The sequence below is a fragment of the Rhipicephalus sanguineus genome, chromosome 1 (assembly GCF_013339695.2).
Source record: "Rhipicephalus sanguineus isolate Rsan-2018 chromosome 1, BIME_Rsan_1.4, whole genome shotgun sequence".
NCBI lineage: Eukaryota > Metazoa > Arthropoda > Arachnida > Ixodida > Ixodidae > Rhipicephalus > Rhipicephalus sanguineus.
This window is the reverse complement of record NC_051176.1, coordinates 131,228,778-131,252,472: the sequence shown is the minus strand read 5'-3', so window position 1 is coordinate 131,252,472 and position 23,695 is coordinate 131,228,778. Positions and strand designations below refer to the sequence as shown.

General features: G+C 46.4%; 1 protein-coding gene across 1 annotated transcript in view; it reads right to left on the bottom strand.

The window, feature by feature from the left end:
* The window catches only part of LOC119379216 (collagen alpha-1(V) chain), an 85,701-nt gene that overhangs the window by 51,067 nt on the left and 10,939 nt on the right, over positions 1-23,695 (bottom strand). The window contains exons 4-20 of the mRNA XM_037648450.2: positions 16,463-16,525; positions 16,221-16,295; positions 15,513-15,584; positions 15,367-15,423; positions 12,978-13,031; positions 11,929-11,982; positions 11,492-11,545; positions 11,138-11,191; positions 10,971-11,024; positions 10,114-10,158; positions 9,112-9,165; positions 8,976-9,020; positions 6,697-6,750; positions 5,661-5,705; positions 3,721-3,774; positions 2,506-2,550; positions 1,216-1,269 (exon numbers count right to left, since the gene is read on the bottom strand). Of these exons, the coding sequence (XP_037504378.2) occupies positions 1,216-1,269; positions 2,506-2,550; positions 3,721-3,774; positions 5,661-5,705; positions 6,697-6,750; positions 8,976-9,020; positions 9,112-9,165; positions 10,114-10,158; positions 10,971-11,024; positions 11,138-11,191; positions 11,492-11,545; positions 11,929-11,982; positions 12,978-13,031; positions 15,367-15,423; positions 15,513-15,584; positions 16,221-16,295; positions 16,463-16,525 (933 nt within the window). The remainder of the gene's footprint in view (positions 1-1,215; positions 1,270-2,505; positions 2,551-3,720; positions 3,775-5,660; positions 5,706-6,696; positions 6,751-8,975; positions 9,021-9,111; positions 9,166-10,113; positions 10,159-10,970; positions 11,025-11,137; positions 11,192-11,491; positions 11,546-11,928; positions 11,983-12,977; positions 13,032-15,366; positions 15,424-15,512; positions 15,585-16,220; positions 16,296-16,462; positions 16,526-23,695) is intronic.

Below are 23,695 nucleotides of genomic sequence, written 5' to 3'. Positions count from 1 at the left end.
TCATAATCGTACTGTAGCGAAGCATTGGAAGTCTGTAATGGGTCTGTAATAAGCAACCGCTGCCGGCGCAGCTCCTCGTAGCTTTGGCAGAGCGTGATCACCTCTGTCACAGTAAGAGGGTTCTTGGCGAGCAGCATGGTGAAGGCATCGTCGTCGATGCCTTTCAGGACGTTGCGGATCTTTTCAGACTCAGACATAGTTACGTCGGCCTTCTTGCACAAGTCGAAGACGTCTTCGATGTAGCTCGTAAAAGACTCACCGGTCTGCTGAGCTCGTTCACGTAAACGCTGTTCGGCTTGCAGTTTACGAACGGCAGGGCGGCCAAACACGTTGATGATGGCGGTCTTGAAATCAAACCACGTGAGGAAATCGGTTGCGTGGTTGTTGTACCACAGGCTTGCCACAACCGCGAGGTAGAAAACCAGGTTGCTCAGTTTTCCTGCCTCATCCCATTTGTTGGGTACGCTCACGCGCTCGTATACTGCGAGCCAGTCCTCCACGTCAGTGCCATCCGTGCCGGTGAAGACAGGAGGGTCGCGAATGCGGGGGACACCGGGGCATGGTGTCGGTACAGGGGGAAGCGTTTGCTGGGCGGCGTCTTGAGGCATGGTAGACGGCACGGTACGGGATCGAAGCGCCAGGGGCATCGAACGGGGACCGAAGCTGGTTGGACGGCACAGCACTCTCCACCAAATTATAAAGGCGTTTATTGACGGCAATAGTTGACGAAGCACAACGGCGACAGTCAAGACAGAGCGCGGACTCTGAGCGCGAGAGACATGCTCTAAAAGCCGAAGAGGACGACCCACTAGAAGGCGCTCGAGAGGACGACCCATTACAGACTTTTAATGCTTCGCTACAGTACCATGGTTTTGGCACGTAAAACTCCAGAATTTATTATTATTATTTGCCCTCCGGCTTCGTCCCACTACGTTCCGTGCATATGGCTGCCATGGTCTCGATACAGTGTTTCCGCTATTATCATGCGCCACGAGTGCTGCGCATAATATCAAAGCAACCGTATGGTCCGCTTACAACTGACAACATAGCCGTAACTACTTATGTCCTAAGCAAATACATTCTAAATATATTTAGCTTATTTCAGTCCTCATGAAAAACTACAGCCAATATCGAAGTTCGTTAAGTATAAAACTGAGAGATGTCATGTTACGAAAAGAAGGAGCTCTATATAGCTAGGGCAAAATGTTCGTATACCTTGACGCCACGGGGACCTGGGAATCCTGTTGGTCCCTGCTGTCCAGCTTGTCCCTGGGCACATATTTAGAGCAATAATCAGAGGCGTGAAATATTAATTAATGCGAGCCTAATATTACTGGGTCTGCGGCGTGAGTGAGAGAACAGACAAGTAAAACCGTAAGCGTGTTATCAAGGCTCCACCTTGTTTAATGCGAAACATTGCGGAATGGGTACAAAATGTAGCAGTTCCGCCCTAAATATGATTCAGTGATAGGAATATCAAGGGTATAAGACTATTACATGAACTAAGGCATGTAGTTTTGTATACCATGTCAACTGCAGTAAGCAGTCATGCATTAATTACAACAAACATACGGTGTCATGAGTGTACAGACAAATATGAACCAATCTTACTCGGCAACCGCGAGCACTCGCCGTTACACCGACGGTCGGATGGAAAGCGCCAGCGACGAGGAAGGCGTGCACTCACCACACAGGGAATGTCTCGCCCTTTCGCTCGCATCCACATTTCAATTATGCATGCTGCACCTCGAAAATTCAAATCATGTGACCTTGAACGCTATGCAAGCAAAAAGAACGCGAACATGAGGCCATCGGCTATCCTGGCTCGTCGCTCCTTCTGCATACGCTCTCCAATATACGGCGCGCAGGCCGCCCAGACAACCACGCAACCGTGTAGATTCACGGCCGGGTTAGAGGAGGAGACGCGCGCTCTCCACCCCGTGTCTAACCGATCGGGTGCTCGATTGCGCGACTTCAAATACTGGGCTTGCTGGAAGACAGCACGCCCCGAACAACCATCCCATTCGGCTCACTTGCTAGCCTTTGATCGGTAAAAGAGGCTAGGTTGGAGTTACGTGCAGTTACCTGGAGAAATCGGACGCAGTGCGCCTTTGGCCACTCCGATTGAGCAAACGGCCCCTCTGATGGTGAGGCTACAGAGGTATCCTGGCACACTTGATCGGCGATCTCTTTTAATAATGTATCTTCCCATATCATGAACGTGATTCGTCATGAGTCTATCAATTCATACTTCCGCAGACGTGTTTGTGCACTATTCAACTTCTGACACCACCTTGCGCGCTAATTGTGACCCATGCGGGAAAAATACCACATGGGTACCATCTATGTGCCGCAGAACTAACCGTATGCTATGTGGGCTATGTAGTATTTCATTTGGTCGTTCATGCGCTACCGTCCTAAAATAAAGAGGCTCATGCTGGACAGCATGACCAGAACACTGTTTCCTCACGCTTATGCAGGCCATGAATGTCTTCCCCTCCTCACCATATCACCTTTACCGCCGGGTGGGCCAGCATTTCCTGGCGGTCCCTGCAATTGAAGATAAACATACTGAGCCATCTTCAGGAAAAGTAACATGTCACATGTACGCTTCGACAGTGTCCCGTTACATTTTTATCCATGAGCCTTCCTCTTTCAGTCTTCAAACCGATTTCGGTTGAAGCACGAGCAGCACCCTATGGGAGGCCAAATTTGTCAGAAGCCAACCGTAATCAATATTTACTCAATTAAGGACTGCGGTGCTACTTTTCTGTTTTCTGTACAATGACGGCTACCAATAGAAGCGTACATGTTTGAATTGAGGTCGTTATTATTATGTGCTTAATTATTTTGGTATACCCTCAGTCTCAAGTTGGATACTGTAAGAACTCGTATTTTTCATACTAGGCGCCAATCACTGTCAAAGTCAGGCCAGCAGTCTCTATGGTAATATTTCACAGAAATCTCTGCCATGCTGCTGCTCTCGGCGATGCACTGCCTGCTCATTAGCTTTCCAAAAAAAGGAGTACTAAATATACAGTACGCAAGGATGTATGACGTAATCTGGAGACTTGTAAAGAGCACGCTATGGAACTGGCTTTCGGCTCAAAACGCAACACTTAAATCTGTTCGCAATGTTTAACCATTCTAAATGCACTCAGCAATGCGTTTTCAGTTCATCAACGGTCGGCATAGTAGCCCATCTGTGCTTAGCATTTAGGCATTTTTCTTGAGCTTTGCGAATACTTACACGGCCGGACTATGAGCATGTTCAAGTTGGCATGTCTCAGAGCTGACGTATATGCGAAATACCGTACAGCAACGACAACTTCCGCAGCAGTGTTGCAACAAGATAACAGTCATTTGCTCATCAGCTATCTTTGGGTTTGATCATATAAACACAATTCAGTAGAGTCGTCGTCCTCAACGTGACTCCTATTCACTCTTCAGAGGAGCCAGGGAGATCAAGGTGACGAGAGCATGGGGACTCACTGAGAGCATGCTCTCGTCATTTCGTGTCGCTGTATTATCGCGTCTGTTTGTTAAATATTATGGCGTACCCCTGCAGGCACTACCAATAAATAGAAGAAAATTAGTCTAATCTGAAAGCCAAGGCAACACCGATTGTTTTCTTTTTCTCTTTGTTCACAAAAAGCGCAGCAGATTTAATGCTTATCTGAAAGACAAATTTGCATGTTGCACGCTTGGCTGTCTACTCACTGGCATTCCATCCGCTCCTGGAAGACCTGGAAGTCCTGGTTTTCCTCGAGGACCCTGAAAAGCGGCAGTGAGTGGAAATTTTGACTAAACCAAAGTACTACTCATATAGCTTTTTTCTTTTCTACTCGAAAAAGAAATCGTTGCAGTTAGGCTCAGTGAGAGTTCTCCCTACCAACATAGCTGTCACATTACAGGATACAAGTCGAAATTTCGCACGTCGCGACGGTAACGCCGATACCTCCAATAAGCATGGCCTTATCGCTCTTGATGGGCACTGGGTGTGTTACTACCACATATACTATGCCACTGAGATTAGAAAGCAATTCAAACATATCTCTATGAGAATCATGCAGATACGTTTTCATCGTGGCTTTCGGAGATAGTCCTTTAAGCGTAGTACATTTCCCAGTGGTAATCGTAAGTGAATTTTCTTTTAAAAGCTGTTATGGAGTACGCGCTGCCGTAGGTCTAGATATAGCTTTATAAATAACTTTACGTGCTTTCCAAACAAGGCAGAAGTTAAGGGGGACGTGGTAGCTTGAAGAGATGAAAAATTATTGAAGACGTGATGTCGCTGGAGCCTCGACAAGCGGTCTTGTCTTCTTCAACTGCTTACCTTAGCGCGTGCATGTGTATGCTTCGTACCCTCTCTCACAACAAAAACAGAAGGGGAGGAAAGGGCAAGTAAGAAAAAGTGGGTGGGGTTGGAGGAGAAACGAGGGTTGGCTTGCTGAATTAGGTGAGTAAAAGGAAAGAGGAAGCAATCAGCAAAAAGGAAAAACAAAAAGGAAAGGAGGGGGGTTGCGTCGAAAGGGTAGAAGGGGATGTGCGCATTTCAATTTCGCTGAATCATGGTTGACAAAAAAGAAAGCACCACTTGACGGTGGCAATTTCACGGTGATAAGAATGGCTAGAAATTATTGGAAGAAAGGCTTAAGTCTCACTGGTTTTCGTTGTGTATCTAGAATATCGAATGGACTCGAGAGCCCCCTTTGACTGGACTTTGACCCATTGGCTGGAGTGTATTTAGCTTGTGAATAAGGTGTGACACTTTAATTTATGAAGCTTAACTGAAGTATGTAAAGTTTGAGACGGTCGATGGTATGACCTGTCACATCAGAATGATGTGCCACTGCTTTCGGCAATTTCTTCGCCGTGTCCGAGCGATCTCCGTTTAATCTAACATTAACAGGCTGTCCTGTTTCGCCACTGTACCGTTTGTGACAATGTGAACAATCGAGCAAGCAGATAACGTTTGAACTAGTGCAGGTAAAACTAGATTTTATACGACTGACGTATAACCACTTACGGTGCTTCTAACTATAACGTCATTTTGGAGGTTGAAGGCTCCAGCGACGTCCCGTGTTCAAGAACTTTTCCTATCCTACGTGCTTTCGTTTGAGGTGTAGCCAAACATTTACCCCAAATATTACCGGGGGGAACAGTGACCGTTTTGAGACGGATATCAAAAGCGCACATATGTGGCGTTTCTTTGCTTTATAAAGGAACAAATTTAAGCAAAAAAAATTGCAGGCTGTCCGTCACAGACAACATGGAGCCGGCTAAAGGTAAAACGCTGTGCAAAGGACAAGTGACGTATCGCGACAACTCCGTAATTTCTATTCAGTCTGCATATGCATTGGCTTCATTCCTGTTGCCTTTACAAGCTGCTACGGATACAGCACAGCACATGACAGCGGCTTCGATAAGCTCTTTCCACATCGGCAAATCACACGGCAGTACATAATTTTCTGGCAATTAGACACTGCATGGATGGAGATCTTATGGTATTCTGCGCACATAAGGCGATACAATTAGGACGCTTTCTGTTTTTAGGCAGAACCTGAAGGAGGTTCTGCTTCTCCAGGTTCGACCATTGAACAAGTAGAAAGTTTTTACCGGTTTTTATTGTTTGTATTATTTTGAAACAGTTCACATACCTGTGGTCCCAGTGGTCCTAGGAGGCCCTGAGGGCCTGGCGATCCCTAAAATGGAGCATTGGAAAGCTTTTAAAACCTAACAAATGACATCAAAATAGGCATTTTCTTTTGTAAACCGTGCACACGTATGCACAGAAGAATACTATGTGGGAGTGCATCATGTCCAGTATTGGAAACAGGCAAAAAATGAGGTAGCGCAAATATGAGACGTCCGAGGCGAAACCCCAAGGTTTACTGCAGGCAGAAAACCTCTAGGTTTAAACCTCAAGGTTTACTGCAGGCCCCTATGATATTTTACAAAACCATTCTTATTATAAGGTGTGGGCCCGTATAACGTGATTATAAGGTGGGTGTCCGTCATTGTGCGTTTTAAAATGGCGCTTGAACTACATAGCCCTTCAAAAGGCATAGGTTTATCATACGCGGAGAACTTACGGTCGAGTATAATTTTCTACATGCAGTAAACCTGAACGTTTACTGCAGGACATGATAGTTTACAAAACCATTCCTATTATAAGATGTGGATCCGTATAAGGTGATTATAAGTTGGGCGTCCATGACTGTGCGTCTCCTACTCTACGATGCTAAATTCAGAAAAATATTTCGATGTTTTGCGTATTCTTGTGACGAAAATCATTTTTAATTCTTACAAGGCACAGATAATTCCAAGCAATTTCCTGATGCACACATAACAGGCAACAATTTAATAACTGTACTGGGAATATAATGCTTGGAATGCAATATGTGCAGGCTTTTTACGCAGTAAAGAAATACGCGTTGAATTTCAAGAACCAAAAATTTCGAAGAATCTCTTAAACTTTAGGTAAAGAAAGTGTAAAACTTTCACCGACACTTTTCTATGCTAGGTGAGTCAAGAAAAAACTACGTATAGGCCGCGCGATAGCCGCACCTCGGTCGCATTTTCACCACAACTTCGACAACCACCTGCAACACATGCCTGTAACATTTGGGCATACGCTGATGTCATGACCGAACGATCAGGCAAGACCAACAACGCGAGGTACCGATAACTTACCCCAGGACCCTGCATCCCTTGCTGTCCTGGCTGCCCAGGTCCACCTGGAGGACCCTGCAAATGACGCATCAATTCTCATCCAATGCTTTGCGCGCCAAAGCAATTGCGATCGTAAATAACGCTTTCGGATGCACAATATACTGTCATTTCATGCAGCAGTCACTAAGTATTGGTAAGGAATACACTAGCCTAGGAAAGGCTAGTGCCGAAAGCCTTCGTGGTGGTCTTGAGGGAGTACGTCTTGAGGGAACGTTTATGGTGGTCTTGAGGGAATGTTATAACTGTCAAGCGAACGAAAGGTTTTGCGGAACACCCGTGTCATATGCGATCTCATTGCTGTCGATTTGCTTTTACCTAATAACGTAATAAAAATTGGGGGACGCTTAAGCTTCCCCTTTAAGAGTTGAACGCGATAGCGATATCCTGCCCCTGGTGCGCACTTCGAACACTACGAGTGTTTAACAGAATGCGCGCACTAAGGTGTGTGCCTTATCTAATGGGTAGCATGATTTAAACCAGGGGAAATTATGCGCGATATACTTTTTCGAAGTTGCGATGCACCCACTACGTGGTCTTAAGGGAATACGTGCAGCAATGTGTGTGCCTTCTGTAATGGGTGGCTGTGTTTAAACCACCAATTTGTTATGATACTAACATGGTCTGACGCCCGATGGCAATGTACGCTTGTACCACGCAATATTACTGCGATATTACATCTCGTACTGTGACACCTGTATACAGGACGCGTATTTTTGGGAAGCATGAAAGTTACTTTCAGTGCAGCGCCAAGCAGAGGCGTGGCTGTGTGGTAGGACACCTGCTTACCACGCAGACGGCCTGGGTTTGATTCTCACTCGGACCCAACATTTTTATTATTTATCTTATATGCAGCTTTTTCGATTTTTCGGTCACGGACAAGATGATGATTTTTCGCTCACAACCAACGCTGCCGACACCGACGCCGACGGCGGAATTTCTGCGATACGAGCTCTTTAACGCTATCGCATTAAAACTATTAGCGCAGAAAACCCATGGAGCGGCGTTAGCGAGAGTCCTAATGACGTGAGAAAAGACATACGGGCATAGAAAATTACTCGGTCTTTTAACTTGCTTTATATTTCCAGCAGAGAGGTTCTTTATGTTTTTACTCTTCCTTGACCTGTTCTAGTTAAAGTGCTAGGACTGCTCTACAGAAAAGGCTGTTTAAAAGTTCTAGTGAATCGGGAAACTAGTCTGTCTGATTACGTCGCAGCGACACCTTCAGACGCTTGTCAAATAACCTGTTTACTGCTCGAAGTAAACAGGTTATTGTCGCTGGAGCCAACGTTTCGTCAAGTGGGCTCGTCTTCATGAAGGCAGCAACGTCCAGCAGCAACTTGTCTTCTTCAGGGCAGTTACCGTCTCCACAAAAACAAGTTGACTTGTTTTTAGCGAATATCGGCACCCCCGCAATATCGCACCGGCGATATTCCCTTTTAGACGCTTTCTCATTCCTTCGAGCTTCCATCTTTCCTGTTTATTGCTTATTAGCTCATTTCCTATGGCTATATTAAACTTCAGAATGGCTTTCTCACGACCGGTAAAGACCGGTCTTATATTTGGCTTTTGGTATATTAACGCTTCTAAACTTTCCCGCTGCTTGTTCTGCGTCAAAACGCAGCTTTTGGTGGAGGCAGGGCTTGTTCTCATTATCTTATCGCTGCCATTGTGCGTTTCAATTAACTCATCATATTTTTTTTTATTGACATGATGTAAGGAGATGTTGGCGCACAAATAAGGCGCCGGCAATTAAGAGTCGTCTTATGCACCAAATATCGCGATCTTTTTCAAGGGTGCGTCTTATCAGCAATAAAGTGGCATAAAAATCGACAGCTCTAGCTTAGCTCCATTTGCAATCAGAAAGGCTGTTATTTGTAATAATCCAACATTTGAATGCAATCTGCCCGCCTTTGTCCCATTAAAAGACATCACGATAAAATGCTTTGTAAGTTACAGGATGGCGTCACTCTATCACCTTTTTTTTTTCATTTTCTTACATAAATCAACCCTGTTCACTAGGTGATTGGGATTTCTGTCATTACAGAATTTCATTGTACGAATTTAATTGACACGACAGTTTTTACTCGTAATACCCGTTCAAACTGTCCATTAGATCCTCCTTATCTCAACACGCAGTTTGCTAAATGCAACGCCTTTTTTTTTTTTCATTCCTTCGCGCGAAAGTCTGCGCGGCAGAAATTAAAATGTGAGTAGAATCGACAAATCGTCACTCAACGTACCGTGTTACCCTTAGGTCCCACAGGCCCTTCGGCGCCCGGTATTCCCTGTAACGTGACACATACAACTGTCAGCTTCCACATTTTTCATTGTCATTAGATGTCACTGAGATAGGAAAAATTGCGTGTCAGTAATCACAGGTGGTCCTGGGAGTCCAACGAATCCGCGGGGGCCTGGGAATCCTCGCGGACCCTGCATAGCAAGATATGTGAACGCGCGAAATTTTCAAAACTACAAAATAGCAACTGACACAAAAAAACGACTACAAGGAAGCGGAATGAGACAGTCTCAACGTAGTAGAATCATTTATGAGTGTGTTACCAGAAACTACATGTCAGAACTCTTGGTATGCTGCGACAGTCCACGCAGGCAGAGTAATTCGTACGTTTAGTCTAAGCATACTGGCATCTGGAGAGTAGGAGGAAGAGGAAGCAGAAGGGCGAACGTAAAAGTTACGTGTGTCAAGGCTCGTTCACACATGTGACTAGCAACGGTCGCGCGACCAAGTTAGTCGCAAAGCGACTGGTCGCAAATGGCTGCAAAGCGACTGCTTTGGCTCAGTCTCTCGCTGCTCGATTTTTCAGTCGCGCGACTGCAGTCGCCAAGCTCTGAACCAATCACACGCGTAGGAACAGGACGTCAGCTTATTTTACGGGGCTGTGTGTGGCGACGGGTACAAATCGTATGCAGACGTGAACATTCGTCGCCTTGACTCACTTTTTGGTCGCCAGTCGCAAACTGTCGCGCGACCTGTGCTAGTAGCAGGTGTGAATGAGCCTTAAGACAACATTCAAATTTTCGGTACAGCCACGTTTCGAAAACCATATTCGAACAAGTTCACGTCATTGCGGAGAAGTGCGAAAAAGTTATCGGTGACTGCTGCTGCAATTCTGACGGATGCAAAAATTTATAATCATGACTTGCTACTCGTAAATTCGTTACTATTGTTTACTTCTTTTTATTTGGCAACCTGACTTTCCGCTGTAATTGTAATCATCCGTTTTTGTGTACATATAAGGAAGCTCTTTCCTATTGCCGTAATGGCTACTTTGCAGCCAAGTTGTGGACAGAGCAACCACTCGCAAGCACTGGTCGTGAATCACTGAGATTCCGCGCGTATTCTCGGAAAAAAAAAATTACCATTTCTCCGGGAAGTCCGGGCAGTCCTGTAGCTCCATCATCACCCTGTGGTTTGCATCCGGAAACAAAACATCAACTATCATTTCAAATTACCATTTCCCTTTTGAACAACTATCATTCTGCTCAAAAGTACAAGGAGCACGGTTAGAAAGAGGGGTGAGAGCATAGCAGGTTGCTTACCAGCAGTGTCATGCTATGCCCGCACAGAGATCTCGGGAAATTCATAGTGTCACCAGTGGTTAGAAAGGTAAGGCAGTTAATAACATCACATGGAGTCAATGTCGCATCCACAAGTTGGAATAAACGATCATTCTGTAGTAAGCAAAGTATCTCGCGCAGAAATTTTGTCGCGGGGTTCTATGTGAACACAGTGACCTAACCTATAGTACATGTTAAAACACTCGGACCAGTTGTCAGAAATGCTTTGCAGGGTTAGGAAATTCTGGGAACAATGGAAACATCGGTGGAACGACGTGCTCCGCGAATAATCACCTTCAGCAACGATTAAAATTGCTAACATTGCTACTCATTCCACCCTGTTTTCGCAATGATAATGCAACGCTAGGAAGACTTGATTCCCAAATCTCTTCCTTGGTAAGGGTTCCTTGGCATTGACCTGTCAGGTCGGCTAATGTGTCCGCCGTCATAATAAGGTAGCGTCTGTTCTGACACCTGTTTTAGGATATGAAAGCTTTGCAGATATGGGCTCTGCTTCCCACAAATAAAAGGGGCAAAGCGTAGAACGCTGTTCAGCGATCTTCGCTTGCTTCTCGTCTTCGAGCGATGTATAAATGATTTGATTCAATTTACCACTTTGCTTTTAACGATCGGTACGCGATAAATCGAAGAATACACACCGGGGCCCCTTCGTGCCCGACCAGGCCCTGGTCGCCCGGAGCGCCGATGAAACCCTGAAAGGTTAGCAATGTAGACGTGATTATTTCAGAAACGGTATCTCTCGTTATTTCGAGACGCTCGAGCAATGCGAAACTTGTTCGTTGAAAAGGTTTGATGCAATGCTGACCCTTTCACCTTTCTCTCCCGGCAGACCTGGAAGACCCGGAAGGCCTATATCGCCCTGCGTCACAAAGGAGAGAGAGAAAGAAAGCGTATATTGGCAGTCCACTGCAAAACGGGCTGTTGAGTCGGCTCACTGTAACCTGATGGTTACAGCTACATCTTTATTGCGATGGTTATTCCTGTGTAAACAAGTGAGGTTTCGCTGTTCACAGAAGCTGGTACATTTTCGCATTTCAGGGTCGAATTATATTTATTATTCCAGTCGAATTCACTGAGAGAGATCTGAGTAACAACTATGCGTGTCTGTAATGAGTGAAGTTCCAAGAAGCTGCAGTGAGCGCTTCTTTTAGGCACTGACCTTCGGACCCAGGGGTCCTGGCTTTCCACGTTCCCCATCCTTGCCGCTTCGTCCCTGCGACAAATCGACACTCACAGATTAGGCAGCCACTGCAAAGTTGACAAATTCTTATTGCTTCTTTGAGTAAGATGTAACTTCTTCTCTAACATTTTCCCGAAGCGCTACGTCTTTATTTATACTATGCATAAAAACATCGGTCAGCACTTAGTATTATAAGCCAGCATTATCTTATTCTCATATATAAATTCGTATCTATTGTCATTCTGTCGCAGTTATCTCTTATTCGGTCGCGATTATTGGGAGAGCATGTGCGCCGTGGCTGTGATATTACGTTCGTCTGTTATTGTCACACTTATGTCATACTGTCACTTGAATAAACGTGGCATAAAGGTAGTGTCGGAAGCTAGAGAATATGACATCCCAGCGACAGCGCTTACCCGTCTTCCCGGTTTTCCAGATGTTCCTTGCTGGCCCCGCATTCCTCTTGGCCCCTGCAAGCGACCAAGTATACGGTAAACACTTCGTTGAAACATCTCATCAGCTGACCGCTGTATGTTTCGACACGTGTCGCTAAACCGTCGCCGAGATCAAGAGGCAAGGTTGTCCGCCATATTGCTGTCTGAGTCTGCCGTTTTCGTTAACATTTTCTCGAACATTTTTTTCTCACTTTTTCTCGAACATTTGTTCGTTGTTTCCAATAAGATACAATCGTACACTAGAACATTCGAATAACTCTACTAAGCTCGAAACATTTACAATAACTGCTCCTGCCAAGTTCTCAACGACGCAATGTAACTTTTTTTGTTGTTCATTTAAGCACGCCGACAGGCAAGCGCCGAGGTAATACTTAATCAGACGGCTATGCTCATTGATATGCTTCCACTTTCAATTAAGCCATCCATTTATCTCCCTAATGAAATGATAACACCTTCGTGACGACGTAGAACCTATTGATAATTTCCTATCCAGGAGGCCGCATGTGCTTCGTGTAGAACTTTGAAAGAAATCTTTTGGCGTGTGTCTTCGTGCTGAACTGCTGCGTCGTCGTACAGGCTGCGTTGTCGGAACGCTTAAAATGGACATAATGGTGCGCTTTTTCATTCATCCTATCGCTGCACCACTTGCTGCGAGGTATTCGTTCGGGACTAAGTTTGTCCAGAAAGCGATACCCGCGAAACATGTCCGTCTCGGAAATGCGCTCGCTCTTGCCACCGGTCATCGAAAACTTTTAATTACACATGCTACATTTCAAGTGGTGAATAACACACGAAGTTCAACCGGTTAATTAGTGACTAATACATGTTGTATAGCGCACGAAATTGGTTGGCGCATAACGCACATGGTTGTACCCCCTAAAAACCTCTGTGCCACAATATAGCCAGCGTGCGTGTAATAATACTTTGGGAGTTACCTTTCATATTAAGGTTACAAGTAGGTTGCTTTGTCGTAAGCATGCAATTTTCACATCATGTAATCAATTGCTCACCACATCGCCTTGCTCTCCGCGCTCTCCTTTCTCACCCGGCGGTCCTGTGGGACCCTGAAACAAGTAAACAGATGCTACAGGTGCACTTAGCAGCATGTTTACCATCGTAGAATTTGACCGTAAGCATGGTGCTGCAACAGCTCTTGAACAAAACAAGTCTTAAAAAATTATTCTCTGCTTTTCCATTCTACGGTTGTATTTTAGTGCAACAAGAGACATTTAACATTAACGAACACAGTTTAAGATCCTAAATGTTGCCAAAAACAGACGTTTTATCGCCTGCATCCACGTAATGGCGTTTGCGTTTCTCTACGGTGCACTACAATGGATGCGTGCATCGCTGGGATACTACGACAGAGACGCCGGAACATTGGAATGCAAAGCCATTGTTTAGTTTAAGTTCCGCCTATTTGTTATTTTTCTCTATGATTCCATTTTGGGGCTTACTTCTCCATCAGATAATAATTACGCAACTTCTTTTGACTCAGGAGAGCTAATATGTATAAAATGCATGTCGCCAATAACAAGAAAAAAAAAACACGGCAAAATTCGAGAGCATTTGCTCAAAGCGTTCTTGCGCAATAAATAAATGCGCATGAACGAATACACTTGTTTAAACGCATGAAATAGATGACTTTACGGTATTCAATATAGAATAAAAGCCGCACATTAAGTAAAAATACACTTACTAGTGTATACCTTAAGTACTTGTTTATAGGCCGCTTAAATCGTCATCAAATGCTACTGGATTTATCTGTCACAACTACACCAAACGTGGTATTTTAAGCGAAGAGATGCAATAGTCTGGTAAACGATAACTTAAAGAGGTCCTGCAACACTTTTCTAAGTAGCCATGGAATGGCTTCACTAGAGGAGCTTATTGCCTCACAAATCGACCGCCGCAAAAATTTTTACAATCCATCCAGTACGAGCGGAGTTACAAAGATTTGTCGCACGCTGTAATTGCTTTCTCTCTTCTCTCGTCCCGACGAAAGCGCTGGAAGCTAAGCAGGGAGGGTTGGCACGGGGGAAGAAGGTACGTCACGTGCGCCTCGTAACCTTGAGCACTTTTTCTTTTTTTTTCTTTGAACGCGGCGTATTTTCAGTGCGATCGCGCGCGGGCAAGTGGCGTCCTTCCGCGGCAGCCGCAGTAACTACCGAGAGCGCCATGTTCAACTCAGCCATTGGAGGGGAACTTGAGTAAAAGACGCCGTGATTTTGAGTAAATAGCAACATTTGTCGAGAGAAGAGGAAGAGATTTTTAGCTGACTTAGAATTTATTGTAAATCCCAGGCCGCGTGCTGCGCTATAATGTTTGGCTCGTGTGTTCCAGGGAGCCTCGACTACCGATCGGCAGCGTTTTCTGACCAAGCTGAAAAAGTGTTGCAGGGCACCGTTAAAGGGGCCATGGCACCCAATTTTCCATCATAATCTGCGTTATGCGGATTAATCCTTGTGCATTCACAAATAAGCTGGCGAAATTTTAGCGCACTTGGTAGAGCACTTAATTTATAATCGAATATTTTTATAAACACGCGAGCGGCCCCTGAGTCAGTCAACACTGGTGCACTCGCGAGCCGTGACGTAACAAGCAGCTAGCTGTGCAAGCTTCTGCACTGCGGCGAACGATATTGTTCCGTGGTCAGCTGCACGTAATATCGAGATATTTGAACTTTCTTCAGCTTGGCACTGCAAATTGAACGATTTGCAGCGGCTGAAACTTTGGTAGAAGACGACGGCTCCGTTCCGTGCTGCACGTGACGTCACACGCGCCATAGCAAAATGGCGGTCGCCGGTGGTGGGCGGGCTGTACAACCGGCGACTTCTAGGTCTTGTTTTGCACTGTACTAGTCTTTTACGGCCCACTTTTGAAATCCGTATAGGCATAACAGACCCACTACTTCTAGTTTTCGCTGAAAACCACAAATCTTTGGGCGACCGTGTCATGGCCCCTTTAATGCCATCTTTTTAGAACGACTAACAATTTAGCAAGTTGGTAGTTGTGTTGTTTTTCTTGTAGTCGTGTGTATGCGCGCCTGCCATTTCATCTTTCAGAAGTAGCTGGATCTTACCTGCACGTCATTTATTGTGCAAAAAAGAAATAAACAATATATGCATAGGACAGTTCCATTTGTGCTTACTCCTTAAACTTTATCGAATCACGATAATCTGCGATTTAGCGTTCGCAAACCTGCCCCATGTTGCAATGCTAGTGAAAATGCTTATGAGACACCTCTTCAGCCCTCATATCTGATCGATCCTCATATATTTATGTCACTGGAATTGATATCTGGTAAAGGTTTTACTTTTTTTTTTCAGGTACTATATAATAAGTTACATTGGCTTTCAGCATTGATGGACAAAGTGTGGAATATTGCGGTATACGCACCACAGGCCCATGTAGGCCAGTCAACCCCATAGGCCCAGGGGCGCCCCGCATCGCCATCTGAAAATAATGAGCAGGGAATTGGCAGTGTGAGTCGTGCTAGGAGCCGCAATAAAACACCGATGCAAGGACGAAGCCACCGAACGGACCATGTGCTGGCTGAGCATCTGTCGCAGTGGTTCGGTGTTGTCAGGACCTTTGATGTCTTCTGCTCTCGGATACTGCAACGAGATAGTGAAGAAAATTGGTAGCAGCAAATATTTTTTCTTCATTTTATTCCCCCTTTTTACTGCCCTATGGCACAACAATAAAATAAGCTTGTGTGTGTGTCTTCTTTATGTGTGCGTGAACGTGTATTTTGTTTGCTGCTTCATCAATATCATGGCTCACCAACTAGCCCATCAGCACATATTAAATAAAGTGAGAACGTCACGTAACATAACAGTGGTCGAAGGCCATCATCTCAATTGAAACGTTCCGAGGAGCAATCAATAGCAACATTGAAGGGATATCCCTGCTATGATACATGCAGTGATTTACCCATCCATTCAATGGCATCGAGGTCAACTTTCTTGGCCTCGACTTGCCCTCCACTAATGGTGGTCAACCCTGCACACGCCTGTGTCCACACCCGCAATTACTTTGGTTTGGCCGCGGGTATGGGTTATCGTATGGGTTATCCATACTCGTGCTGCTGCATCTATGATGCGGCAACATAAGTATATTTATGCCCACGTAGTGTTCTAAAAACAGACAAAAAAAGCAAACGTCTTAGCTGTACTACCAAAGAATGGCGGCCACGGGCTACTTAACACTCTAACCCCAACTTGTGGGTGTGCACTTCCACGGTTACTTACTGGAATCATAAAGACGTGTCCAGGGGCGCCAGGCTGCCCCGCCGTGCCGGCAAGTCCGTCCCTTCCCGGGTCTCCCTGAAAAGGCGTGCAGCCCACACAGGTCACACGGACACACTCGATCACTGAGGTTTGTTGGCATGCATAGGGCCTAACTCTCACTAATCAAGTACATCGAAAATAAAGTTGGAGCAGAGTGTCCTTGGCGCGACCACAGACCAGGCACTTCACTGCGCTTCTCTCACCTTGTCGCCTTTTAGTCCAGGAAATCCAGGAGGACCGGGAAAGCCCTGAGGACCCGGCGGCCCCTGGCGATAAAGACGTAAACACACAGACATTTTAGAACGTGCAATTAAGAATGTCAATGTTTGCCGCTTAACTACTTTGCTTAAATCGCTTATGTTAAAGACTTAAAGACAAGAGTGCAGAAGCGCTATGCGGGATTATCTGACCTTCTCGTGAACACGAGTTTGCTCCGATCTCGTACTCCAGCAGTTATGACAGGAAGACAGTGCGGGGCGCGCGAGAGCAGCGCTGAGAAAAATGGCTACAAAAATGCGCATCTCGTCACAAACGCATATGCGGTGTTTGCGGCGGTTTTCAAGAGAACAGCGCGTGCGAACGCGTCAGTGCTGCCACTAAGCCAACATTTTAACAGTGCAGAACGTCAGCGTGATTGCCGCCCTATCTCTTTGACAACTGAACATCGCGGCTACCACAGGCGTGTTCGTGGGCGGTTATCCTCTTTCGGCAAGTTCTTTCGCTTCACTTGGAGCATGGAAATGTATACTCTAGGAAGCAACAAGGGCGCACGCGCCGTGCCCTCGTACAGCTTGTTTCACTTCAATTGAATATTTTGTCGATTATTATGTTACGTCGATTATTACGAAGCTGTGTCGCAGTTCATAGCTGAATCGTGCCGCTCGCTGGCGTTGCAGCGTGGGTACTGCGCCTCGGCAAGAGCAAACGCGGTGGGCGGGCCCGAGCCTTGCCGTGGGCGCCAGTCAATCAAACTATACTTAACACTCGAGCTCAGTTTCAAGCTCGTTGATTCTGAGAAGGCCCCAGTTCAACTCGCGACTGTCGTAGTGACGGTGTGACTCTCAAGCGTTTCATGCGGTGGACGCTAAGGAGCAGCTTCTTTGCACATAAAAAAACACCAGGCCTGCGCTGAAACCGCAGCACAGTCACAGCGAAAGCTGGAAGAGCGGCGTTTCTTGAGCTCGTTAAGCTCTCTTGGGGCTACAATACAAGTACACTAGAAAGGTACCCACTACGTCATAAATCACAATTTTTGTGAAGTTGGGAAGCACCTACTAAGCCATTATTCGTCATTCGGCGGAGAAGCGAAGCACCAGCTACACGTCTGTAAGGCATTATGTGCACTTTGTTGACGCGACGACTGATGACGATGAAGAATTATGGCTCAGCCCTTTGTGATGGGTTGGAATCTTTAAACGGCCCACCAGTTATGTAATTTGCATTGGGTGACGCCCGGCCGCTATTTCCCTCTCCCGTCATGCTGTATAACATACGTTGACGTGGGAGAGAAACGGGGGGGGTCGAAGAACTTTACTGAGACCCCGAGGAAATGGATCATGCGCTTATGGGCTTCCTTGACAACCAATACAAGTGCACTTGCGAGGAACCCACTACGCTATAAATCATTGTAATTTTACTGAGACCCCGAGGAAGTGGATCATGCGCTTATGGGCTTCCTTGGCAACCAATGCAAGTGCACTTGCGAGGAACCCACTACGCTATAAATCATTGTAATTTTTGAGAAGTAGGGCAGCAGGCACTGTGCCATTTTTCGTCATTCTACGGAGAGCGTTGGTACCTGCTAAACCCATGTAAGGCATTATGCGCACTTTGTTGATGCTGTGCCTGATGACGATGAAGAATTATGGCAGAGTCCTTTGTAATGGGTTGGAAGCATTCAACAACCTACTCGTTGCGCATTTCGCATTGTGTGACGCCTGGTTACAGAATTCGCGTTGTGCGACACTTGGTGCTTATTTTACTCTTCTACCACGCTATATTGCATATGCTAATGTGGTTCCTTCCCGACATGAAGCGGCTAAACATTGAGCGGCTAAACCCAGGAAAGTCACCTGGACCAGATGGGTTGAGCGCAGCCTTTTACAAAACGTTTAAGTCCGATTTGTCCCCAATTTTGACTTGTCTCTTCAATGAAGCTTACAAGTATAAGATGTTGCCTCCCACCTTTCTGACGGCGCACACTATTCTAATCCCCAAAACAGATGATAAAACTAAACTCCGCTTTATAAAATCGTATCGCCCCATTAGCTTAACAAATGTAGATTACAAGATCTTCATGAAAATATTAGCTAAGCGATTACAAGGTGTAATAAAGGAAATAGTAGGTCCACACCAGACGTGTGGAATCAAAGGACGCACAATTGCGACCAATATACATAAGGCCAGATCTGTTCTGGAGTGCTGCGATGCGACTGAGACATGTGTAGCAATGCTTCAGTTGGATTTAGAGAAAGCTTTTGATCTTGTGTCACATGATGTCCTGATGAGTGTCTTGGATTTTGTAAACGTAGGCTGCATTATCAAAGAGGGAGTGGCTATGGCATATAAGGGCTGTACAACGCAACTCATTGTTAATAAGTTGGTGGGGGCGCGCATTAACTTGCAACGCTCCGTGCGTCAGGGTTGCCCTCTTTCACCGTTGTTGTTCAGTTTGTATTTAGAACCTTTCTGTGTGAGTGTGATGAACAGCAGTGCCATCCGCGGATTCAAACTGCATGAGAATGAAGTACGATTACTTGCATATGCTGATGATGTGGCAGTTTTTTGTTCAGATTGCGAGAGTGTTAACGAAGTAGTCTATATTGCGAAACAGTTTTGTACGGCTAGTGGAAGTTCGGTAAACTGGGAAAAGTGCTTGGGATGTTGGCATGGGGATTGGCCTTCCACTCCAGTCGTTTTTGCCAACATGCCATGGGTGAATCAGCCTGCGAAATATTTGGGTGTACCACTAGAATTTTATCGTGACAGTGAGCCGTACTGGCGGCGGCAAGCCACTGAAATGCGTGAAAAAGTGGATAAGGTTAGAGGATGGGACTTTTCTATTTTCACGCGGGCCACCATATGTAACCTTTTCTTTGTCTCTAAACTCTGGTACACATTACAGGTTTTACATTGCTCACGTATAAACGTGCAAAAGCTGCACCGTGTGTTTGCAGTATTTATATGGGGATCAGTGTGGGAACGGTCTAGTCGCACTAATCTTTTTCGTCGTGTTCGGTTCGGTGGTCTTAGTCTGTCACATTTGTTTTTAAGACAGGTCGTTAGTCGTTTTATGTTTCTGCGAGACACAAGAGACCCGTTTCTACGTGCAGTTATTCAGCTGAGGCTTGGAAGAGTTTTACCTTCACTCGTTGTCAGCTCGGACTATGTGCATGGGGCGCTCTATGGTTATCTAAAAGAAGTAGTTGGCGCATGCAATTTTTTATTGGCACGTTTCTCTAGCGAATATCTAGCGGGAGTAAAACGAAAAAGGTTGTATAGAGACCTTCTCGACATTGTTTTACCGGTACCACTTTACAGGAGTTTGTACCCTGCTGGACGTGGCGAAAATGTACTGGCCCGAGTAAAAAAAATGGCTGTCCCATCTAGTTCAAAATCATTTTTCTTTAAGCTCCATACAGGGACTCTAGAAGTTAAAACGTGGATGCATGAAAGGGGACTGTTTGTACCGTGGGGAACGCACTGTTTTCTCTGTTGTAAACCTGAAACCATCGAACATGTCTTTCTGGATTGTTGGGAAGGGATGTTCTTCTGGGACATTCTGCAGAGAACTATAAAAAAAGATTTACCGATTGATGCCTACGGGATCAGGTTTCTACCAGTTAATGAAGAAGACGATGGAGCACCTTATGATACTGTTATGTTGCTCGGCCTTCACAGTATTTGGAAAAAGTACATGGCAGTTCGCCATGCTGATATCAATACACTCCCCATTCGTGAATATTTCCGCCAAATGGTCACGAAGTTTATTGAAGAGTGTAAAACTAAAGACCCAATTCCAGAGTGGCTCGAACATCTTGAGCCACTTATCCGTCTAAAGGAATTCTAGTCACTATGTAACCATTCCGGTAATTACCTCTGTATGTACTGTTTGTGCACTGTAATATTATTGTATGAGGTGCAAAAGTAAGTAATAAAGAAAAAAAAAAACCGGCATGGCTCAGAGGTTGAATACTGGGCTCTCACGCAGAGGGCCCAGGTTCGAACCTCGTTCCATCCTGGAATTTTTCTTATATATTTTTTTTTATTTCGAGCGATACTGGTTACGGACACCGGCGGCGGCGGCGGCGGCGGACAACTACGGCGCCAAAAACGGCCGGTGAAATGATCTCATAACAGCTTTCGCTGTAAAAAATGTTGCAATGGCTTAGCTGGGCTATGCCAGGATAACGTAGCGTTAGCAAAGGTTCAGCTGATCATTCTTAGCTTTCCCGATTGTCTAGGATTAGCTTGATTATCGTGCTTACTGCTGCTCCAATGACACACACACGGTATACGTATTATTTGGCACATGCATATTTATTTTGCCAGGGAACTACTTCGGGATCCGATGAGTTAAGCTTCTCCGCTCTTCTGCGCCGTTGAGCAGCATTGGCGCTCTCCTTCTCCATGGCTATACCACACTGGCAAACGCCAGTCAGAGGCGCTATCAAGCGGCTCCAGCGCAGTGTCAGACGGCGGCTGCGCAGCGAAGGCGAATAGCTGCACGCGCGCCGTCGCCAATACGTCTGCCACGGCTACGACCATAGAGTGGCTACGACGTCACTCCTCTAGAAAGCGCAGACTGGCAGCGGCGAGTCGCGCGTGGCGGCGGCGGAGTGCACGGGAGGTGCCGGCTCCAGTGCGTGACATCACTGATCCTCGCGCATGCGCAGCACGGTTCTTGAGGAGGCACGCGAAACTGGCTCGGCCAGGGTACGGTGGCTAGAGGGGGAGGTGTCAGCATCGGCCAGGCTGCGCCGTGCAAGCCGGTGCGGCACATTTTCATGACGCCGACAGGTGGCGCGCTCGTCGTCTCCGAGATGCCTAGAGCGAGGTCTGTCGAAGTGGTCTCGTGGATTCTCTCCGGCAAAGCGCGTGTTATGTGACCTGTTGCTTCGCCTGTTCGGCTTTTGTTTGTGCGTATTGGTGCCCGATGGCAAAAGGCGTTCCCGTAACCAGCGGCGCTTCGCGGGAAACGTGAATTTCCTAGTCAGCAAACGCGTGTATGGCACGCTGTCTACTAAAGCGAGAAACGCATGTCGCGTTTTTCGTGACCGAGAAACGTATGTATGTCGCGGATTTTGCGAGCGAGAAAAGCATGTCACGTTTTTCGCGAATGATAGACGTATGCCGCATTGTTCGCGAGCGAGAAACGCATGTCGCGTTTTCTCGCGAGCGAAAAAGACAATTGTGCGGCGAACGCCAGTGTTGCTGCCGATCTCGCCAGCACACAAAACGTTTTCTGTCGTGAAGTTGTGTCGTCCCGTCGATAGATTATCCCTTGGCGTCAGCGGACCAGCGTGCCTTAGTTACTTTATGTGGTCGACCGAGGCTCGCAAGAAAGCCGAAAGGCGTCCGCTACAACGCGCCGACGGCTCACCTGCGAGGTTGTTGTTTGCATGTGCTGAAGCTACGTGATGAAAAAGCAACAGAGACAGCAGAGACATTGTTTCGCCTATGTATCCACTACGGGATACGTCTCAGACAGGAAAGATGATAGAAATTAAGGTCTCTCTCATCGCCGTTATCCCGCCCAGGGACGGGAACGTTCCATTCCACGAGCTGATAAGCCACTGAACAAGAACAGAGTTGTCTGTGAACTTCACTTCCACGAGAGGTTTATATTTCGCAGCTTCACACACGTGATCAACAGTGAAACAGTGGAAATTCCCCGTGGTCGCCCTTCCCTAACACCAGATTCGGTTCCAGCTTTGTTCCCCAACGTCGCTGCGTACCTTTCCAAGAAGTTGCCAGCGAAACGGGGGCCAATACTCCCGCAAACGACCACCCACTGCATAAGCCTAGGTGCAGCGTTTTCCAATCGTTACACTCCACACAAAGCTTCAGCAGCCCGAAGCAATTACCAAAGCTCTTGTTGGGCCAGCTTCATTGATATGTTTGCCTAATCTCGAAAATTATTTGGTTGCATGGTTAGTGTGCGCCGTAAGACGTCGTGGACGAAAAACGCGCCTCGCGTCCGTACCAAACACCTGCGCGAACCTAAGCCAGCGCGCGGATGAAATCTGGGAGCCGAGCTCAGCCGACAGACGCGCCCGAGGACGCGCCCATGCGGCGGCGCTGCTATCGGCACCGAGATGCCTCCCGCGCCGTCGCATCGTCATGAAAAAATGCTTCGTCTCCGGCGCGCCGTTGCTGACACCTCCCCCTCTAGCCACCATAGCCAGGGGAGTGAAACTTCCTATACCATCCATGGAACGCGATATTCGCTTGCAGCGCCGGACGAATGCCTGGTGTTTGGGGGCGGTACTAAAACATGGCGGCGCATTGCAGACACGCACTGGGGGACGCCATCTTGATGAGGACTGAGGATCCGAGTGGCGGGGGGCATAGAGTTTCCTAAAATGACCTAGAGGGAACTCTGGCGCTGCGATCGTTCAGCCACCATGGGAATGATGGGTAGTACACGGATTTGCCTAGTCTTCGTGCTTGTGGGCTTCGAACGCACTTGTGGCTTTGTTTATTGCTATGTTTTGGTTTTCTTTCGGATAAAAGAATGGATCGTTATGAACTTCGTGACCAGATTTGAATCGGTGAGCCTAAAGAAGTTAAAGTGGTGAAGTGAAACTGCTGATTTTTGCTGAACTTCGTTTTTCGACAAAGCAGATGCAGGCGACGCGGAGCCAAACGGAGCCGAAAGAACGAAGTTTAGACAAATCCGTGTACTACCCATGATTCCCATGCTGGCTGAAGCGCGATGCATTGCAGCTCCCATAGACACTAGCGCCAGAGTTCCCTCTAGTAAGTATTGTAGGAAACTCTATGACGGGGGGGGGGGGGGGGGGATTTAGCGCCAACTTCAATTGGGATGCACCAGCAAGCCAAATTGAGTGAGTGGAAGGTATTCATATGGTGAGCGCGCGACATTCTTCCTGTTGCGCAACCCGCCACATGATCAAAACGACAATCGTTGCGTTCTGATTGATGAAGGTTTGCCCATCCACCTATTTTTGCACCACTTATTCTAAGTAGGACTTTGTTTTTGTTTACGTGTACACATAAATTAGACACGAATAAAGAGCAGAGTTTGTTTGAATGTTTTGTTGCCTAAACGTACCATTCATACAGTAAAAACACAACTTGAATATTTTACGTTTTTAGTCGCATACCAAAGTCGCATCCTGATATGCCGTGTAAGCGTAGAAAAACAAAACGAGCAGCATGCAGATCGTACCTTTCGTCCGCCGGGATCCGAA